At 43.7% G+C, this 21,081-nt stretch overlaps 1 protein-coding gene across 1 annotated transcript in view; it reads right to left on the bottom strand.

The window, feature by feature from the left end:
• The window catches only part of LOC124680500 (subtilisin-like protease SBT5.3), a 40,121-nt gene extending 28,504 nt beyond the window's left edge, over positions 1 to 11,617 (bottom strand). The window contains exon 1 of the mRNA XM_047215552.1: positions 11,544 to 11,617. Coding sequence (XP_047071508.1) covers positions 11,544 to 11,617 — 74 coding nt within the window. The remainder of the gene's footprint in view (positions 1 to 11,543) is intronic.
• Between the last annotated feature and the right edge of the window lie 9,464 nt (positions 11,618 to 21,081).

Raw genomic sequence — 21,081 nt, 5'->3', positions numbered from 1 at the left:
GGATCCGGAACGGCCGCGAGGATCCGGTGTGGCGCCATAAATGCTGGCGCAGAAGCCGAAAGGAAGTGACCCCTGACACTGGCGCGTCAGACACACAGTGCGCATGTCACTGACAGGCACGGTACCCGAGAAATTCTCGACTTCGCCGAGGAAAGAGTTAATGTCAAAGACGACGGAGGATAAGACACTGGAGAACACTTAGCAAAGAGAGAAAACGTGAGTCCGGGCCAAGATGCCGGATCCAAGCTAAGCGCCGGGTGGATTAAATCGGTATCCTAAGACAGAAGAACCTGGCATGGTCTGTTGGATAGAATCCGCCAGACTATACCAGCTTCGGGGACTAATGTTGGGGGGATGACCCCCGGTATGCCAAAGGCATGCCAAACTGGATGGTTTGATCCATCAAGATACCGGTTTAATGTTTATACCGGAGCATGAAGTTAGGGATTTGGCTAAGTGAAGCTAAGCCGGTATCCTCAGAAGAGGTATACCGGAACCGGATAGAAAAGACACCGGGCTACCGGAAAGCAGAGCAAGTCGGCAGGACTGGTCAAAGATCCTCTCCAGAGCTAGAAGACAAAGATGAGCTAAGCAAAGTAGCTTTAAACGAAGGGCTGACGATAAAGAGGAGGATGACGAAGAAAGAAGCCGGAGGACGTCAGCCTCCCTGATTAAAGAGGACCCCGGTGTCATCTATGATTAAAGTAACTTTGTAAAGTAGTTTGTCTAGTCGAAGATGCCATTAGGGTTTCTTGCCCTGTAAGTCACCCTCTCCCCTATATAAGGAGAGGGGGCAGCCCTCTCTACGGGCACGGACGAACACATGTACGCGTAGTTGAGCCTTTGTACTGAGAAACTTGTAACCTGTGGAGATCAATAAAGAAGATGATTGATACGTCCAAAACGTATCTACTTTCCCGAACACTTTTGCTATTGTTTTGCCTCTAATTTGTGTATTTTGGATGCAACCATCCGGAAGTTCATCCCATCTAATCACAAACCCTCCCCCGAATCCTCTAGCATCCATTCGGCCCCAACTCAAGCCATCCTATGGCATCTGTCTGTTCACCACGACGACATGAATTGACAACTCCGCTGTTAAGGCTTACAAATATTCTTTGGCTCCCCTTGTGTCGAATCAATAAATTGGGTTTTACTTCCCTCGAAGACTGTTGCGATCCCCTATACTTGTGGGTCATCACACCTCTCAAAACTTTATTTGTATGCTCTCTATATGATTTCAAAACTTAAAAAGCTCTAGCACATGATTTAATCCCTGCTTCCCTCTGCGAAGGGTCTTTCTTTTACTTTATGTTGAGTCAGTTTACCTACTTCTTTCTATCTTAGAAGCAAACACTTGTGTCAACTGTGCATTGATTCTTACATGCTTGCTTATTGCACTTATTATTTTACTTTGTGTTGACAATTATCCATGAGATATGCATGTTGAAAGTTGAAAGCAATTGCTGAAACTTAAATCTTCCTTTGTGTTGTTACAAAACCTCTTATTAAGAATTTATTGCTTTATGAGTTAACTCTTATGCAAGACTTTTTGATGCTTGTCTTGAAAGTACTATTCATGAAAAGTTTTTGCTATATGTTATCTATTTGTTAGCAAACTATAGATCATTGCCTTGAGTCACTTCATTCATCTCATATGCTTTACAATAGTATGATCAAGATTATGTTGGTAGCATGTCACTTCAGAAATTATTCTTTTTATCGTTTACCTACTCGAGGGCGAGTAGGAACTAAGCTTGGGGATGCTTGATACGTCTCCAACGTATCTATAATTTCTGATGTTCCATGCTAGTTTTATGACAATACTTACATGTTTTGCTCACACTTTATAATGATTTTATGCATTTTCCGGCACTAACCTATTAACGAGATGCCAAGGTGCCGGTTCTGTTTTACTGCTGTTTTTGGTTCCAGAAGAGCTGTTCGGGCAATATTCTCGGAATTCGACGAAACAAAAGCCAAACCTCCTATTTTACCGAGACGGACCCAGAACACTGAAGGAGAGACGGAGAGGGGCCGAGGGGGCCCCACACCACCTGGCGGCGCGACCAAGAGGGGGGCGCGCCCAGCTATGGGGTGGGCCCCTCGGGACCCCTCCGACGCCGCCCTTTCGCCTATATATTCCTCGCGACGCAAAAACCCTATATCAATCAATCATACTCCAGAAAGACTCCAGGGGCGCCGCCGCCATCGCGAAACTCCGTTTCGGGGGACAGAATCTCTGTTCCGGCACGCCGCCGGGACGGGGAAGTGCCCCCGGAAGTCTTCTCCATCGACGCCACCGCCTCCATCATGCTCCGTGAGTAGTTCCCCCATGGACTACGGGTTCTAGCAGTAGCTAGTTGGTACTCTCTCTCCCATGTACTTCAATGCAATGATCTCATGAGCTGCCTTACATGATTGAGATCCATCGATGTAATCGGTGTTGTGTTTGTTGGGATCCGATGAATTGTTACATTATGATCAGTCTATCTATAAAGTTTGCGAAGTTATTGTTGCTGCAATCTTGTTGTGTTTAATGCTTGTCACTAGTGCACGAGTGGCATGATCTTAGATTTAAGCTCTATAATTATTGCCTAGATTGTATCTACAAGTTGTTTGCACATGTCTATGTCCGGAACCCGAGGCCCCAGAGTGACGACAAGCTGGGATAGCTGGAGGGAAGGCTTAGATATGAGGATCACATGTTTTCACCAAGTGTTAATGCTTTGCTCCGGTGCTCTATTAAAAGGAGTACCTTAATTACCGAGTAGATTCCCTTGAGGCCCGCACTGCCATCGGTTGGTAGGACAAAAGATGTTATGCAAGTTTCTCATTGCGAGCACGTATGACTATATATGGAAAACATGCCTACATGATTAATAAACTTGATGTTCTGTCTTAATGCTATTTCAATCCTATCAATTTCCCAACTGTAATTTGTTCACCCAACACTTGTCACTTGTTATTGGAGAGTTACCACTAGTGTAGATAGCTGGGAACCCCGGTCCATCTTTCATCATCAAATACTCACTCGGTCCTATATGTCATTGGAAGTAGTATCAACTATTTTACTGGTGCCATTGCCTACGTATTGTTACTGCTCATTCGTTGCTGTATTCTGTTACTATTGCTCTCATATTACTTGCTGCTTTCACATCACCCCTGTTACTAGTGCTTTTACGAGTGCGGCTGAATTGACAACTCAGTTGTTAAGGCTTATAAGTATTCTTCGTCTCCCCTTGTGTCGAATCAATAAATTTGGGTTTTACTTCCCTCGAAGACTGTTGCGATCCCCTATACTTGTGGGTTATCACTCGTTGCCGCGGTCCAGAAACTAGCGGCGCTTGGTCGAGGGGGTCACCGGAGCTTCACCGGCGGCGAGGATCTACGGAGGAGGTGGCCGGCAACACATGAAAAAGAGCATCCATGAAGCAAGGAGAGGGAAAGGATGTCTAGCAAGACCGCAGGGTTACCAGGAGGTCAACGGTGAAGTCGGTTTGGTCGGGGGTGGACGACCGGCACCGGAGACGACGATTTCTCCTTCCGGGGTCGGAGAAGAATGGTGGGATTGACGACGATGACGAGCACCCTCGGCTCGATTGCGGGCACCATGAGGTAGAGGGTGGCGAGGAGCAGCTTCTGGTGCCTTCAGATTGACGGGGGACGGTCGGAGACGAGCAGACGACGGTGAGGTGGTCACGGCGGTTCTCGGTGGTGTTGGAGTTCATCACAGAAAAGGGAGGGAGAAGAGAGGGGGTGGCGGCAGGAGGGAGAGGAAGATGGGTTGGTGGCTAGGGTTCGTGGGGCGAGAAGATAAGGAGGAGGGGGAGCAGGTGAGATGTGGGTGCGCGCGGTGTGACATCGGCGGGAGGAAAAGCAGCACGCCCTCTGCGTGCTCTCTCTCTCTCTTGGAAAGACGACAAGGAGAGGATGAGCGAAGGGGTACGCATCCGTCGGTGGGCTGGGCCGAGCTGGGCTTGGAGGGGAAGGGCTGCTGCGGCCAGTGAAAAAGGAAGGGGAGGAGAGGGAGAATGGGCCGCCGGGGTGGTGAAAGAAAAAGGCCAGTGGGACAGGAAGAGAGAGCCCAGTGAGGGTTTAGGGTTTCCTGTTTTTGAACATCTCCTTTCCTTTTCAAATTGTTTTGTATACTGTTTTGAATTGATTCAAATAATTTGAATTTTGAAAGCAAAGATAGAGATAGGGAAAGAAAAATAGTTTCATTAACCAATTGGTTGTTTTCATGGAGTTGGTTTTAGGGTTTTGTAAATATGCTCAAAGATACAGAGGCACTCTTGCCGGCAAGAACTTCCTTACGCAAATCCTGATCTAGATTGCGAGCCGTAAGCCGGTTTTCCGGCATCCTAGCAGCCTGAGCGCTAACTAAAGCAAAGCCATGGGCAGCGTTATACTCACGTAGGGTTAGGTTCAGCTCGCGCCGCGCCCGGATGATGTCCGTGCCGCCGGAAAGCAGCGTCTTGCGCGTAGCCTCCAGCTCCGCCTGAGCCGTTGCCGGGTCGATGTTCTGCGCGATGGGCGTCGCCAGCACGTTCATCGCCGCTTGAAGTGGTGTCTCCGGTGGCGCGGAAGATGCTCCCGCAGCGCACAACGTCGCGCTCCGGCCGTGGCTTAGCCGGACGGGTCGATGCCGTACGCCCGGCCACCTTCTTCCACGGCTTCCTTGCCGGCGCCAACCGCGCCGGCCATCATGACCTCCACGCGCCGGCGACGCGGCCAGCACATAACCACCTTGGTGGATCCGGCGCCACCGGCACGGCGAGAGGCATCGGCGCACGGGGACGGTGCCGAAGTAGATGCGGTGGCTGCCGAACTCGATGATGCGGCCGTTCTTGGGGAACTTACCGCCGTTGGCGAAGCAGCCCGCGTTGTCATTGATGAAGTCCATGGCGTAGATGCGCTGCACGAGCGCGGACACCGTTCGCTCGCCGGTGACGTCGAGGAGGCCCGCCTGAATGTGAACTCCAGCAAGCGCCTCTCTCTGCCCCACGGTGGGCGCCAACTGTCGTCGTGGTGAACAGACAGATGCCATAGGATGGCTTAAGTTGGGGCCGAATGGGCGCTAGAGGATTCGGGGGAGGTTTTTTGGATTAGATTGGATGAACTTCCGGGTGCTTTCCTCAAGAACTTGGCCTAAGCCAGAGGTAGAAGAAGAAAGACACAAGGAAGAACTCTGCTCTAGATCTCTCTTTTTATTGATCTCAACAAAACATAGGTTTGTACATACATCTCATCGTACCCGCGACGGGGGTGTGCCCCCTCTCCTTATATAGGGGAGAGGGTGGCTTACAGGGGAAGAAACCCTAATGGCATCTTTGAACAGACAAACTACTTTACAAAGCTATTTTAATCATAGATGACGCCGGTATCTTCTTTAATCAGGGAGGCTGACGTCCTCTGGTTGCTTTTGGCGTCACCTTCCTCTTTGGCGTCAGGGCTTTGTTTATAGCTACTTTGCTTAGCTCATCTTTGTCCTCTAGCTTCTGAGAGAATCTTTGACCAGTCTTGCCGACGTGCTACAGCGCACTTCTTACTGGCAATCCGGTGTCTTTTTTAGCTCATACCGGTATGCCCCTCTTTGGGATACCGGTAAGAGTTACTTAGCCTAAAGGCTTATCTTTTTTGTCCGGAATGAACTTTAAACCGGTATCTTGATAGCTGAAACCATCCGGTTTGGCATGCCTTTGGCATACCGGGGGTCATCCCCCCAACAAGTAGAGATAAATAATATTGGAGAGTTCCTTAATCATATTAGTAAGTATGAGAAAATCCTAGAAAAATCTTTAGCTGAACTTGCTCCCGATTATGAAACCGCTATGGCTTGCCTAGTTAAAATGCTAGAGAGTAAATTTATTAGCCTTCATCCATCCTTGCAATACATGTTTCTTAAACTGCATGAAATTGAGGATGGTGAGAAAAAAGAATTTATTCCTGAAACCTTGCTTAGAAACTTTAGGTATGAAGCTATAGAAGCAAGGAAAATATTTGATCATTATGGTATGCTAGGATCAAGCATAGATATTCAGAAATTATTTGGTAAGATTAGTAAAGTTAAACCGGAGGAAATCAATATACCAATACCTCTTAAAATTTCAGCAGTGCATGAAGCTTACGATAGGAATTTTGATTGGATTGTTCCTGGGAATTTATTTGTTGAAGAAAGTAAACCTAAAAGTGCTAAGAGACGAACTTCAAAAACCACTATAGATAGCATAGAATGCCTGGTTGAAACTACTTTCATTCCCGATCTTAATGATTTCTCTCTTGATAATACTTGATTTGCACCCTTTCTGCGCCTAGCTCAAAGGCGTTAAAGAAAAGCGCTTATGGGAGACAACCCATGTTTTATTTCTGTTATTTTTGCTTTGTTGAGTCTTGTAAGTTATTTCTACTGTAATAACCTCTCCTTATCGTTTTTATTTCGTTTTTGTGCCAAGGGTAGCCTCTAATAGAAAGAAAGCAGTGTTTGGAGTATTTGCAATTCTGAAACAGATTATGTGCTGGTCACGAAAACAATTCTTAAAAATCTACAGAAAGTTATTTTGAGCTGAAATGTTTTGTGCTTGTGCACCAGTATGTTAGCTAACTTTAGTTAGTTTAGCATGTTTCGATTTGATCAACATAACGATTTCTTTAATTTCGATCTCTGCCTGCTGGTCTGTTTTGACAGATTTCTGCCATGTTTTGCATTTGCGTCTTATGCTTCGTCTTTTTGAGTTTTTTTTGTGAAAAAAGAGCTTTGGGAAGAAGTAGCTACAGTAGCATATGTTAAAATGAGTTTTTGATATGTGCCATTACTGAAGCCTTGCTGGTTTGATATATTTTTATTTGCACTAATGTTGTTAATCAATTGTGATGAGTTTTGTGTGAAGGAAGTTTTCATGTGTAGGGAGAGAAGAATAATGCAATAAGATGAAGCATGGACAAGAGCTCAAGCTTGGGTATGTCCCCTGGACCCCTCAAGAAATATCCAAGAAGTACAAGCGTCAAATCTTGGGGATGCCCAAGGCATCCCCTCTTCATCAACAAAAAGCACCAGGTCATTTTTCAACACGCTATATTTTTATTCCTTCATGTGTTATGTGTTATACTTGGAGTGTCTTTACTTTTATTTGTGTGTTTACTTTCAATAAAGTTGGATCCCATCATTCATGTTTACTTCGGAGTGAGACACGCTCCACCACTTTGCATATTTACTCTGGAGTGAGACATGCTCTGCTGTTTTGCATTTTTATTTTGGAGTGAGACACGCTCCACTGTTATGCATTTTGCGTTGGAGAGAGACACGCTCCACTTTTACATTTATTTGAGTTTCAATAGCTCTCTCGACATTTACTTGTTTTTCATATATGGGAGTTGTTTGGTTTCATTTGGTTGGTGTTGGAAGCATGAAAAAAGTTTTATGTGTATGTGATGCAAATGGAATCATTTTTAGACTGTGGCGTAGTTATTTTTGCATATCTTGCTAGATGTTATTCTCATGATGAGCTTGTTAATTATGTTTTCATTATGATTAGTCTCAAATACTGAGTGTGTTTAGTGTGCCATTGAAGGTTTCATGCATTGTTTTTAGCATACAATAGGAAAGCATAATATTTTGGTATATATTCTCCTGCGAATGTTTTTATTTGGGTCGACTTGGTACATGTGTTTGCAACATGTTATGACTACATTCCAGTCAATTCTTGCCTCTATGATCATTTAGTTTGAAACGTGTGTATCACTTTATGCTTTGATTAATATATTTTGTCGCTGTGCATGATTATGGCCATTATGCTCTCTTAGTTGGTCGCACCCGGTCTTTCTCTAGCCTCCATTTGTGTGAGTATTTTATTCATGCATCCAACCACCAAAAACCAAATATGGAAAAGTGTCCACCATATCTACCTATATGTGGTATTTCATTGCCATTCCATAGTAGTTTGCTCGTGTGCTACCTTTAAAACATTCAAACAGTTCCTCATTTTGTGACATTGTTTTTAGCTCATGAGGAAGTAAATTAAAATTGTGGTTGTCGTCTTCCATACTAGTTAAGTAACTCAAAGATCGCGAGCTTCATCTTTCTTGTCACATAAAAAAGTATATATAAAAGAAGAGCTGGTTTGACCACAACTTCCAATAGGGAAACAAAATAGGAAAATTATAAGAAAAGGGCACTCCTCCATGGTTTGTGATTGCTTGGTCGGCACCCGAGGATTCGGTTAGCCATGGTATGTGTAAGCAAAGGTTGGGAGGAGTGTCACAATTTTATAAGTAGTATAAATGAAAAGAGGCTTCGCCTAAATATTTCGGAACCGCTCTCAAACTTGCTTAGTACGGAAGATGGCAATAGTTCTTTTTACTACTCGTTGAGATGAACAACCACCTCTCAAAAGTGCATTTTATACTCTTGTTGTTTCAATAAAAATCTCTGGCACATGAGTGATCTTACTTGCCTCTCAAAGAGAGACCTTCTTTTACTTTTATGTTGAGTCTCCACCTTCTAGTTTATGCACCACTTATGAGAGCATAGTTGTCATTCTAAGTTTTATGTGCATGGTCCCAAGATTTTATTGATTGATTCATAATTATGGTATTGCTTGTTCAAATTTTTTGTTTCTTGTCATCCTAATAATCTTATAAAGGTGTCCAAGCATTTATGTTTTGCTTCCACTTATGGGACAAGTTGAGTACCACTTTATTATGTATCTATGCTATGCTCTTGACAATCACTTTGCTTTCCATGCACGTTATACATTTTCTTTTGTTTGATTACTATTCATGTTTTAGCATGGTTATTAAGTTTCATTATTTGATTATATCTATCATTCTTATGTTAGGATTCTATGATTCCAGCTATGTTTGCTTTTACACTTAGATTGATCAAAGTAGTGTGACAACATGTCACCTCAAAAATTACTTGTTTGTTATCACTTACCTACTCGAGGACAAGCAGGAGTTAAGCTTGGGGATGTTGATATGTCCCAAAAGTATCTATAATTTTTGATGCTCCATGCTTGATTTGTTACAATTCTTATATGTTTTATGTGCACTTTTCCACACTTTTTAGCATTTCCTAAGACTAACCTATTAACGCAGTGCCAGTTCCTGTTTTCTGCTGTTTTTGTGTTTCAGAAAAGTTGTACATGAAAGTTTCTCGGAATTGGACAAACAAAAGTCCGGAGTCTTATTTTTCCAGGACGAAGACGGAGCCAGAAGGACACGCGCAGGAGAGCTGCCACGTGGCAGTACATAGGGCAGGCGCGGCCCCACCCTTGGCCGGCCTGGCCCTTGTACTGGCGCCTCGTCGCCTCGTTTGCTCCGCCCTTCCGCCTATTTATTCCTCGTATCGGGAAAACCCCAGAGACGAGAGCCTCCATCCACGAAAAGTTCCGACACTGCCTGTCACACCTCAACTTTTGCAACCTTGTATAACTGTCCAGAGTGCAAAAATTAGGGGGAACAAAAACTTTTTCTAAGGACTAACTATAGATGAATTTCCTTGATCTGCTTGTTGATATGAATTGCTTGTTTTGCTTATAGATGAATTTGCCTTCGTCTGTTGGTTGAGTTAGATAGTCTTGAGTTACTCCACCACATAAACCTCCTAGGTGAAAACCAACTAGCCACGCTTTAACTGAAAACCTTTCCATCTATGGAACCATGAATGCACCTATCTTGGGATCATCTCTGTAATGTACTTTAGTTCACCCTATCTTATATTCAAGTTTGAATATCATCCACTCCTAAATATATCCTTCTCCCTTATCCTAGTCACCCTAGGACCTCACAAATTTGGCTAAGTCCTAAAACTGATACCAGGTCCCATTTTGGAGCCCCTAGATTAAGCTACCCCTCGCCATCCAAGGCAATGCACTTGGTCCTAGACCTACCTTATCATGAGCACTTCCCAACCATGTCCTTGCCCTGGACCAAATCACTCTTATACCCACTTATCCCTGATGGTTTTGAGGCCAAGTCAAAACTCTGTTTTTGGCAGATTTAAAATATTCAAACTTTGGCAGTTGACCTCTAAGCACCCTCAACTGTTATTGGTAACCTCAATGCATGGATCTCATCTATGCAACACCCTCTACAACTTCCACGTCTTGCATGTCCCATTCTACCCTTGCAACTCTTATATTCACCCGATCTTATGCCCTACCCAATATTTCAGCACTAGATCACTTCTTTTTCTTTTACCTCTGGTTTTTCTTTAATCCAAGTTTTATCTTCACAAAACCAAGAGTGGGAATGATGGGTACATTATGTAGCCACCATCTACCCTTGAGATTACTCCTCCCAAAATTAGTTTTCCTTCTCTCTCAAAACCCTATTGTTTCCTTCCCTAGTTTTAACCACGAAACCATTTCTAGTCTTATCAAAGCATTTCAATTTATTTCCCCAAATAACTTAGGAAAGGTGAGTGGTACTTTATGTTATCCCTTTACAACCCAAAACGTTTCTATAAATTATTTCACTTTAATTATCTTTCTTTTTACTAAATGCTAGTTTATGGTATTTATACCATTTCTTCCTTTTCTTGCTTTTATCTTGTTTTTTTTCAAATTTGAGAAAAACCACATTGCTTAGTAAAGTAAGTAGAGAAATTTGAAAACTTATGCATTACCTCTTTTCTCTCAACGTATTCAAAATCTATTTCAAATAAATTCTCCCAAATTGGCCATTGCCATAAGAAGTGCTTCAAAACTCCTAACTAATATTTTTTCAAATTTTTTAAAAAAAAACCTTTGGCTAATACACTTCTCTCATTTTCTCATCATCATCTTAATATTCTTCAAACCATATTTGGACCTTGTGTTCATTCGATCATTCACTTGATTTATTTCCATTTTCCATATCCTCTCCAAAAATCCTTCATATTTTTTTTCTAGATTCCATGCTAGACCTAACCTTTTTGTTCATCTACACTATATCTAGCCTACCTTGTCCGTTTGGGCACTTTGCATGCCATCTAAGCAATGCATATGGGAGGGTGGCCGAGCCATGCATGTGAACTTGATGCCCTACCGCATCCTCCCCTCTCACATTGACCCAAGCCAATGGAATGCCTTGCCCCCTGTCCCTCCTATACACACCTACACTCCAGCTGTTCCCCTAGCTCAGCTCTTGACCATTCCTCTACTTCTCTCTCTATCACTTCTCTTGGGAACCGTTGGAGGAGAGCACGCCCCTCTCTTCTCTTTGTCTGTCTTGCACGCTAGCCATTAGCTGACCTACCCCCTCAAGTACATCCCCATGATGCATGCAGGCCAGTGTATTGGAGTAGACGAACCCTTGCTGCACCATTCTTCTTCACTCCCCACGGTGGACAACCAAATCTTTGAAAAACAGCGACCTGAGCACCCCAGGCCCCAAAGCCGCGCCATGAAGGCTCTCTGCCTCCCCTCTACCCAATGCACAAGTTCCCGAGGCAAGCCCTGCCTCTCAGCCTTTGGACCGAGCTCCTCCCGACCGTGGTCACCACGTCTTGGTCAAGAAGAAATCGAACGCCCTAGCACCCGAGGCTGCGCCATGATGATGACCTGACATCCCTAGCCCTGAGGTGCATGCTCCCGAGGCCAGCAATGCCCCACAGCAGCCCGCCCGTGCTCGCCATGGCCGTGATCACCACGCCACGACGTGTGCACCGTGTCCACCTGATCCCGGCCTCGGCTATAAAATCCGGCCAAGCGCCCCAGCCTCTCCCTTGCCTCACTCCACCTCCCCACACTCCAACACCGAATCCCGACGCGCTCCGCCCTGCTGCTGCTCGCCAGCAGGCGCGCCCGCCATGGTCACCGTGAGGTGACGAGCGCGCCGTGCTCGCCCTCATCGTTCTTGTCGCTCTCTCTCAGTACCAACCTACTCTCCATCCTTCTCTTGCTCTAACCCCCTCCTCCGTTGCCCTCCAGGACCGCCAGAGCTCTCCGCCGTCGCCCTTGCCCGAGTACACCGCGAGGAGATCACCACCGGGAGGAGATGCTGCCGAGGAGAGGTGGCCGCCGAGCCGCCCCTGTACACGCGCCTGGACGCCGTCGACCTACCGCAGCCCGCCCCGACGTCGCCGTCGCCCAGCCCTCACCGTCGCTGCCGCCGCCGGTAAAGCCCCTGTCGCCCCGTCCGATTTCTTTCCGTCGCACGCGAGCCTGCATGGCCATACGAGGAAGACGGCCACAGGCTGGTCCTCCCGATCCGATCATGCCTGCATGGCCTTTTTGGGCCACGTCGGCATGCAGGCTGGCCCACCTGGGCCCCTTCTCATTTTTTTTTCTTTTCCTTTATTTCCCTCACCAGTCACCACCATCACCTGGAAAACTCTCCTGGGCCGGCCCACTTTTTCAAACTCGCGCGGCCCAGACGTTCCCGCCCATTTTGGAGTTTCGAAATTTGCTGTTATATTATGTTGAAACCAGTAGCACTGTTTTGAGTATAACTCGCGATCCAGAAACCCAAATCGAGTGAAACCAATTGCATTAGTTCAAAAATTTCAATACCTTTCCAATGCCACTGACCTTGTATTTTTAGGATTTTTTTTACGATTTTTAGTGTATTAAACATGAACATTGTTTTCTGGTTAGTATTCCTAATGCCTAAAATTGTAGGTTTAGTATTTTTGGATGAATCCAATTGTGTTAATCTTGTGTTGTTACTGTTCATATAGGAAAAATATCATTAGTGTCTGTTCTTGAAATTTTAACTCTGTTTGTGAGTGTATGTGTGTCACATGCAATGTTACAATTAAAATCCCTTTTTATTATTCAAAACCTTTGCCACCACTTTGTTTTAAAAATAGCCAATCTATGTTTTGTTATTACCAAACCACTCCCCTGCATATTTTCACTTTTTCTTACTTGACCCTTGATTCTTGAACTATGTATTGAATGTATGTGTTATTTACTTTTGCGACGATAGATACGAACGAGGGTGAAGTTGAAGGGGAGGATTTTGGAGAAGGTTTTGAAGAGGACCAGGGACAAGCCAAACAAGGCAAGCCATCTATTGATCTCTGATTGTGATGTCTCCTTTTGATATCACCTTGTTGCTATCCTTAGCATCTTGATTCTCTGTGTGTTGGTCTCCTTATTGTTGTCATACATGCTTGGTCTCAAGCATGGTAATATTAGTGGTCATATCTTATGGTTGTCATAGTAAGTGTTGGGATGCATGATGATCATGGTCATGCTATCCTATTTTGTCGGCATACATGCTTATCCTAAGCATGCTAACTCTCTTGACAAATCACGCTATACTCCTTTGTTAGTATAGTGGTAGTCACTTCATGAACTAGGTATACTCTCAAATTGAGATGGGTATGCCTAACCATCTTGTGTTTTTTCTATTATTGTTGATCACCATCACTTACATTAGTGTTGGTTGGGTTAGCACCACAAATCTGAAAATATTTTCCCCTCTTTTGTCGTCAACATACATGCTTACCTTAAGCAAGTATGACTATTTTGATTCCACCATACACTACAAGAAATATGCTCACTGGTGACCTTTTCATAACGACCATCGGTCTTTTCGTCATAGATCTATGACCATGTCGCGACAAATGGTCGTCAGGCGTTTGGGAGGGTCTAGACCCTGAAACAGTATGACCAAATTTTGTTAGAAAGGTCACACTCGCATTACATGAATTGGTCGTAGGTTTAACAACAATCGTTCACGACCTTAATTTTGACCAATTCAAATGGTCATGACGTCCATGACCATACAATAAGGTCTTAGTTGGTGATGTGTTGGCATGACTAGGCAGCAGTGGGACCTGCACGGCAGCCATGGACATGGATCAAAACAGTGAGAAAAGGAACCATGCACATGAATAAAAAGGAGCTAGCAACCACGTGCATGGATCCAGATGGAGTAATGGAGTACATGATGAATCATCGAATTTTTGGTCTTCGAGCGTTGCTGTAGTTATTGTCTGGTGGAAGAGGACTGGAGGAGCGATTATCCAGAAACGGGTCAACCAACGATTTAAATTATTAAAAATATTTTTAAAAAATATTATTTGAACGATTTTTTATATCAACAATTTACGAATTTGAAATTTTCAGATTGGAACATTTTAAAATTCGAACATTTATATAATATAAACAGTAAGAAAAAGAAGAAAAAAAAGAGAAACTGTACCTGAGCGAGCGATGGAGAGGATCGAATAACCTGCGCACCTAAGGCGAACGTAACATGGGCCGAGCCCATCTTAACGCGATGAAAAGGAGCCTACCTTTCCAGTACGCATCGCACACCCAGTCACCCACACACCAATCGCACATCCATCCACACACCCCCTCCTCTCCCTAGGGTTTCGGCGACGGCGAGGCGATCGGCGACGGCAGCGATCGGCGACGGCGGCTGCTCTTCACCTCCCTGGTTTGTCCTCGCCCTCCTTCCCCTCCTCCCCTCCTCCGCTCCGTAGATCCGTGGTCTTGGTTGTGATGCCTCCTCCTCGCCTGTAAAATCGCCGCTATCGTTCAAATAAGTCCGTAGTTCCGGTTCGTCCACATCGTGGGCAACCAAGTCCGTAGTTCCGGTTCGTCCAGGATCTGTCTATGTCTTCTTCTGGTTCTCGTCCTTCAGAACTACGAACACATCTTGGAACACATATTCGTAGCAAGCAAATAGAAGAGGAATAGATGATTGATATTCTGATACATCTGGACTGAGCAGGGACATGAAAAAACATCATAACAAGAAGTCTATAGATGTAAAATCTGACAGAAAACAAGGACAAAGTGCACATTTTAGCCATATCAAATAATATAATGGGATCTAGTAAAATGGTAAAAATTGCAGTAACTAAAAATTATGAGCAACTATTCTTTTGTTATCGAATGACATACCTCATATCTTTGGATCTGGTATTCTTCGAACGTTGTAACATACTGAGAATATGTGTTTGTCAGCCCCGCAATAACAACATGAATATTGCTATTAAATTCACCATTGCTGCCACTTATCAGTACATTCTTGACAGCATCACGCAGCCGCCTGCCAGCCATTGTCGTGAATTCTGTACCAAAATGTAAGAAAGAATTAACGGAGTGCTCGTGCTTATTGTTGCTGAGCATTTGTGGCTCCCTTGCTAGTTCTAGAAGCCAAGCAATTTCCCACCTAACTCCTGCCCAGCAAGGCTGATTTTTTTTTTGGAGAGCTAAAAAACTTTGCTATGTATAACAAGCTCGCTAACATGTGCAAGGTTTGCTTGCTCTTCTTTTTGTCATCCTCTGGTCAACTAATTAGTTTGTAATAAATAGAACTATATACTATTTTTTGAAATAGTTATATTTTAACACAAAATACTCATCTATAATATCTAAATAGGAGCAACCCACTAAAAGTAATTCTCTCAACATGCAAGCATGCCACGTCATTTTTTCAGTTTCTGATGAGTTGTATGCTACGTCAGCTCTTTCCACGTCAGGTTCAGTTCAAGGGTCGTCGGTTCAGTTCAACTCCATGATCATTGAACGAAGCCCATTTTATTGGTACAGCCTACATGCCCACCGCAGCCCATTCCTTAATCATCCTTATTCACATGTCGTCGTCTTCTCGAGCGTTTCCCCAACCGGCAGACCAAACCTGACCTCTCCCCTTTACGATAGAAACGCCATTAACCATAACCACTAGCGATTTGCCTTCTGTCTTCCCAATCAAACCAGTGACGGAGCACTTACTAACTTTGCTCACGATCTCCGTGAATATTGGAAACTGATGGGGGAATCGGATGAGTTTGCACATGATTTCTCCTTTTTAAACGCTGAGATACACCGTCTCCGGATTAGTTCTTGTGACTCTCCAATTCTAGTGGGCTCCTTACTGTCGCTGCCCCTGGTGAGGAACCCCCTCCCGTTTCTTCATGGTCCATGATTCCCATCCAGCAAACTGCCCGCGGAGCTACAGGACAGGCACTGTCTCTGCCCAACAGACCTAGAATTTCACCACTGGTATTACCAACAGTTTCATGACAACGGTGCGGAGAATGGGTATGTGAAGAGCCATGAGTTGGTGTCTGAGAGGTAACCTTGCGAAGGGGAATTTTGTCCACTATGAATGTAGTGTGTTTTGGTCTTCTCCTGCTCCTTGCATATCAGATCGATGTGATCCTCCATACTCTACAGTCCAGGTAAGATAAAGGCCCTCTAAAATATGTCCATATTAATTCTGCAGGGGTTGTGCAGACCCAAGCCAGACTAAATCTCTACGGCCCGGGATGGTCTGATATTATGGTCAATATATTGATCAGCTTGATGAGTTTTCAGATGGTAATTATGAAAATATCTGAACATACTTCTGGATGTCAATGTAACTGTCTCTCTGTGCATTTTCCTGCCTAAAGTTAATCGGTTGACATATTCATTCATGGGCACGGTTTTTCAGACATGTATCTATTCATGATACTCCTTCCATGTTCTTAGTTCTGCATATGCGGATGATTCCGTTCTTAACTGTGGATTGTATGACTGAACCTGTCAGTTTTATGTTTGTTTTCATTGGTAATTCTAAAGCGCGCAGAGAGATACACATTCATTCAGGAATCCAAGGCTGCAATTAGAGGTCATATAAATTTTCCAGAAGGTGAAAATTAGCTGCTCGATCTATTAACGCTTCCATTTTCTGAGTTAGCATTGTGGGTGTTACATCAGTAGGTGCAATTGTAAGGCCTTTTCAGCTTCTCACGTTGTTAACAGTTTCAGAAAAAATGAACTACATTGTCTTGCCATTTGTGTTTTGAAGGTTCTAAAAGGTTTAACTAATTTGCAGATCATGGAGATCCGGAGGTACAAGATACGCTGCATCTCAAATTTGACTCATGCATACCCTGATGGAACATGGACTTTGATTCAGCGTTTCAGTAACACGTTCAATGATCATTTAATAGTACACTGTTCAATTGTATGTATATACACGGCAGGGCTCTTGCCTTTTTCTTTGTTTAACATTAGTGGACCTACAAAAGTAACTCAGTGTTTTATCTCAAAAAGAAGTAACTCAGTGTTTGGAAGGTTATATTGAAATGTCTTCCTTAAGTTTACTTAAGTTAACCGTATGTGCCAAATTATGGATTCAAGAATAGCTGATTTTTTTTTACCTGAATATGAACTTGCCTATTCGTCACAACTCCCTACATAGAAATCTATATTTCATTAAATGTCCCGCAACAAAGTGCGGGAAATCATCTAGTTCATCTTATCTACCAACCCCCTAGCTTTGCTGGTCATGCTGCCTTGAGCTATCACTCATCTGGGCTAGTTTTTCCTTCCGAAGCAAAGAAAAATAGGAAGAATGATCCAGACATGCATATTACTGCATCTTGGAACACATATTCGTAGCAAGCAAATAGAAGAGGAATAGATGATTGATATTCTGATACATCTGGACTGAGCAGGGACATGAAAAAACATCATAACAAGAAGTCTATAGATGTAAAATCTGACATAAAACAAGGACAAAGTGCACATTTTAGCCATATCAAATAATATAATGGGATCTAGTAAAACGGTAAAAATTGCAGTAACTAAAAATTATGAGCAACTATTCATTTGTTATCGAATGACATACCTCATAGGATATTGTGCTGCTTGCTACGACTCATTGCTTGCCTACTACGAACCAAATAGTAGCAACACAGTACTCTGATGAAGACCATTTCTGTTCCAAGATGTGGATGACCATGCATTTGCGTTTATATTCTCAATCGTGAACTCCTGTGCGTGGGGGCTGGGGAAACATTTCAAGGCGGTAGGCCCTATTGTTCGGAGAGCAAGCAAAGACATGTACCAGGGCTAGTCCGAAGTTAGCCACCACCGACATCACAACCGCAAAATGAAGGCGGCATGCCCTATTTGTCATGTCTTGGTTGTTTATCCCTGTCATATCTAATTCATGTTCATTCTTTTGCAAGCTAGGCACCATCAGCCTGAACACCTCGAGATAATCCATGACAAAGATGACAGGGAAGAAGCAGCAGCAACCAGCTGGTATACAACTTCTTCCTTGATCTTAGACTGCTAGTTTGTCTACGGTTTTGTGTGTATGTGCAAAGTATAGAAATATGCGTAGGCTATGCTTGCAATCTGGTAATTGAAATGTAATGTTCAAGTCTGAACGATTGGGTTTTATTTGCCTGTTCTGTTAATCTACTAGGATTAAATGAAAATAAAATCTGCTAGCATACCTTAGCTGTTTGAGTTGACATGCTTGTCCATGCATTTCAACCCATTCATCTAATGGTTACATTTTCTTGTTCATGTAACAAAGCGCCCCTCACCGAAATCGAGAAGATTGGGGCTAATACAATGATGAGGAACCACCGCATATTCCAGTCACTTGGCATCGGCACACTAGTGTCAATGATTAGGAAATCAAATGATGCTCAAGAAGAAAGTGCAGTTACTTCACATGGGTCAACAAGTGCCATACCACGAGGTGAAAGCTCGGACTACAATCCTAGAGATGATGTTATTGATGAAGAGGAAGTCGATGAGAGTGTAGTGGAGAAGACTGTTAAGGTGCAAACTCTTATCTTGTTTGGAGGGGTGGGATTAATTGTATACTGTGTGATTACTTGTTTTCTTTCATTCTGTTCTCACACAATTTTTCTTATCTTGTTTGGAGTGGTGGGAGTAATTGTATACTGTGTGCTTACTTGTTTCTTTTCATTCTGTTCTCACACAGTTTTTCTTACTTGTGATCTAATGTTGTTTTCATTGTTGTTTGTACGAGGTCCAAAAGGTTTCTAGGAGGAAGAAGAGTGGATTCAAGAAGACATCCAAGAAGAGGAAGTGCTCATACTCAGAAGCATCTTCAACAATGGCTCCTGGAAGGGTGATGGCCATATCTCTTGGGCGGTCGAAGAGGTTGCTAGAACTAGAGCAACCTGCTCCTACTAGAGTCACCAGATCAAAGGCCACGCTTGAAACCAACCATGAAGAAAGCCGTCTGCCCATGGATGAACAAAGCACCATGCGCATGGACCCAGTTCAAGGGTTAACCACTGTCCGCAATTGACTACTTCAAGGCCACTCACAATGGAAAGACTGGATATGCGGAGCCAGTTCAAAAAGCCATAGTAAGTTACCTTTATAGCCTATTCTGTAGTTGCATCCATATACCACTGGAAGGAACACTTATAGTGAAGGCTAGAACTTGATGTGTGACTGTTGTGCTATATAGCTAGTACGGATAGCCATGAAATAATTTTCACTACAAATACACATGAACAATCTGAATGTAATGTTCCTTGTATCATGCCAGCTGTATTTGTGCATCATCTTTGCATGGACCACACAGACACATCAGATCTGTGAGGTGCATGTGGCATGATCAGGTTTCGGGCCAGGAAAAGCCCCAAGAAAACATGGTTTGCATGCATAATCAAGGCAGGCATGAGCATATGGTGAGCTCTCAGCTGCTACATGCTGCAAAGTATGCAGAATGCATGTGGGTAGTAGCTATAGCCACCATTTGTGTATGTGGCTTGAGCATCTGATGTGTGTGTAGCCATTTGCTTGTGTGTGTTTATTATCTGGATTCCACATGAAGTCTGGTCTAAATAAGTTGACTAGCTCATAATGGCTATATATTTGTTTGGCTGTTGTTGTTATTGCTAGGATGACCAAATGGCCCCTTGTGTAGGATCTTGATTGTAAGCCTAAAATCTGAATACTACTAGTCAAATGCTACTTCAGTTGCTCACTTACTTTGTACAATCTTAATTGTTGTCGTTGCACTACTCAAATTCTTAGTTCACTTTATGTGATAATTCATGCTTCTATTTATTATGTTGTTTATTATGCTAGGCTGAAATGGAAAAGAGGATTGTTGCACCGTTACAAGAAGGTCAGGAGCAAAAGTCCGCTCTCGCAATTGTTGCCGAGGTACTTACAGAGCAACGCCCTGCAAGCACATTCCTCATGAATATTGGGCTGCAGTCAAGCTCAGCTAGGAACAAGTTCAGATCAGACTCTGTTGTGGCCGCACAATTGACCGACCTGAAGGAGAAGCTGGAGATGTCAGAACAGCAAGGCCAAGCAATGCGTGAAGAGTTGGCATCGCTCAAGAAAAAGTACGAAGAAGGCCGAGGCTGCCCGGGCCGCGCGAAACAGAGTATGAGCTCAGGTTTGCCCGTTTGGCGATGATGATGGGAGGAGGTACTACACCTGGGAACTAGTGGGGTGGGTGCTAGTGGGTGAGATCCTTTTTTGGCCATGTTTTCTTGCATCTAGGAACTCGTGGATGGCTGGGTGTCATTTTGCTCCGTTTTGGCCATGTTATGTGAATGTTTTCGGTGAAGCTGGGAACATGTGGAGATGATGTCGTTTCAGTACATGTGGAGGCTTTCGGTTTAACCTGTGAACAATTTGAGATTATGTGAACCTGTGATATAAATTGTTATCTTATCTGTCTAATGAGATAATTTACTGTCATTTGAGATGATAAATTGTCATTTAATGATTTACTGTTATTTTCATTACTGAACTGCAAAAGTCCAAAGCCCAAAAGTTACTGGATTAATTAATAAACTGGGCTAATGGACAGTGAAAAGGCTAGGCCCAAGAGTAAAAAGGCCAAGGCACAACCATGAAAAGCTAAGGCCCAAAATATAAATGGACTGTATAAAAGTAAAGGACCCAAATCATAAATGGACCAGGTTGTTGGGCTAGGCCCATGTAGAGCAACTTACTGGATTGGGCTGAATTCGGTCTACGACCAATTGTTTTGGTCATGGAATTCTGCCACGTAGGATTGGCTTACGTGGACAGACCAGATTGCCCATGACTAAATTTTTGGTCGTAGAATCTACGACCATATCTATTGGTCATAACAACCATGACCAATTTAGATAAAAGGTCTTCGTAGTCCGTCAGTGACGCTCAGCTGTCGACCAACTGTTTTTGGTCATAGAAAGGTCACGGATGAAAACCCATGACCATTCGGTGACCAATATAGGTGGTCTTAGGGTAGCAAATTTCTTGTAGTGATATCCACTACTTATTGGCATGATGACTATCATCACGGCCATATGGTGTCTTAGTTCCATCATGAAACTTTAGGTTGGGAACCCCTCAAGGTTTA

This window comes from Lolium rigidum, unplaced genomic scaffold (assembly GCF_022539505.1).
Source record: "Lolium rigidum isolate FL_2022 unplaced genomic scaffold, APGP_CSIRO_Lrig_0.1 contig_17705_1, whole genome shotgun sequence".
Classification (NCBI taxonomy): domain Eukaryota; kingdom Viridiplantae; phylum Streptophyta; class Magnoliopsida; order Poales; family Poaceae; genus Lolium; species Lolium rigidum.
This window is presented reverse-complemented; position numbering and strand designations above follow the sequence as displayed.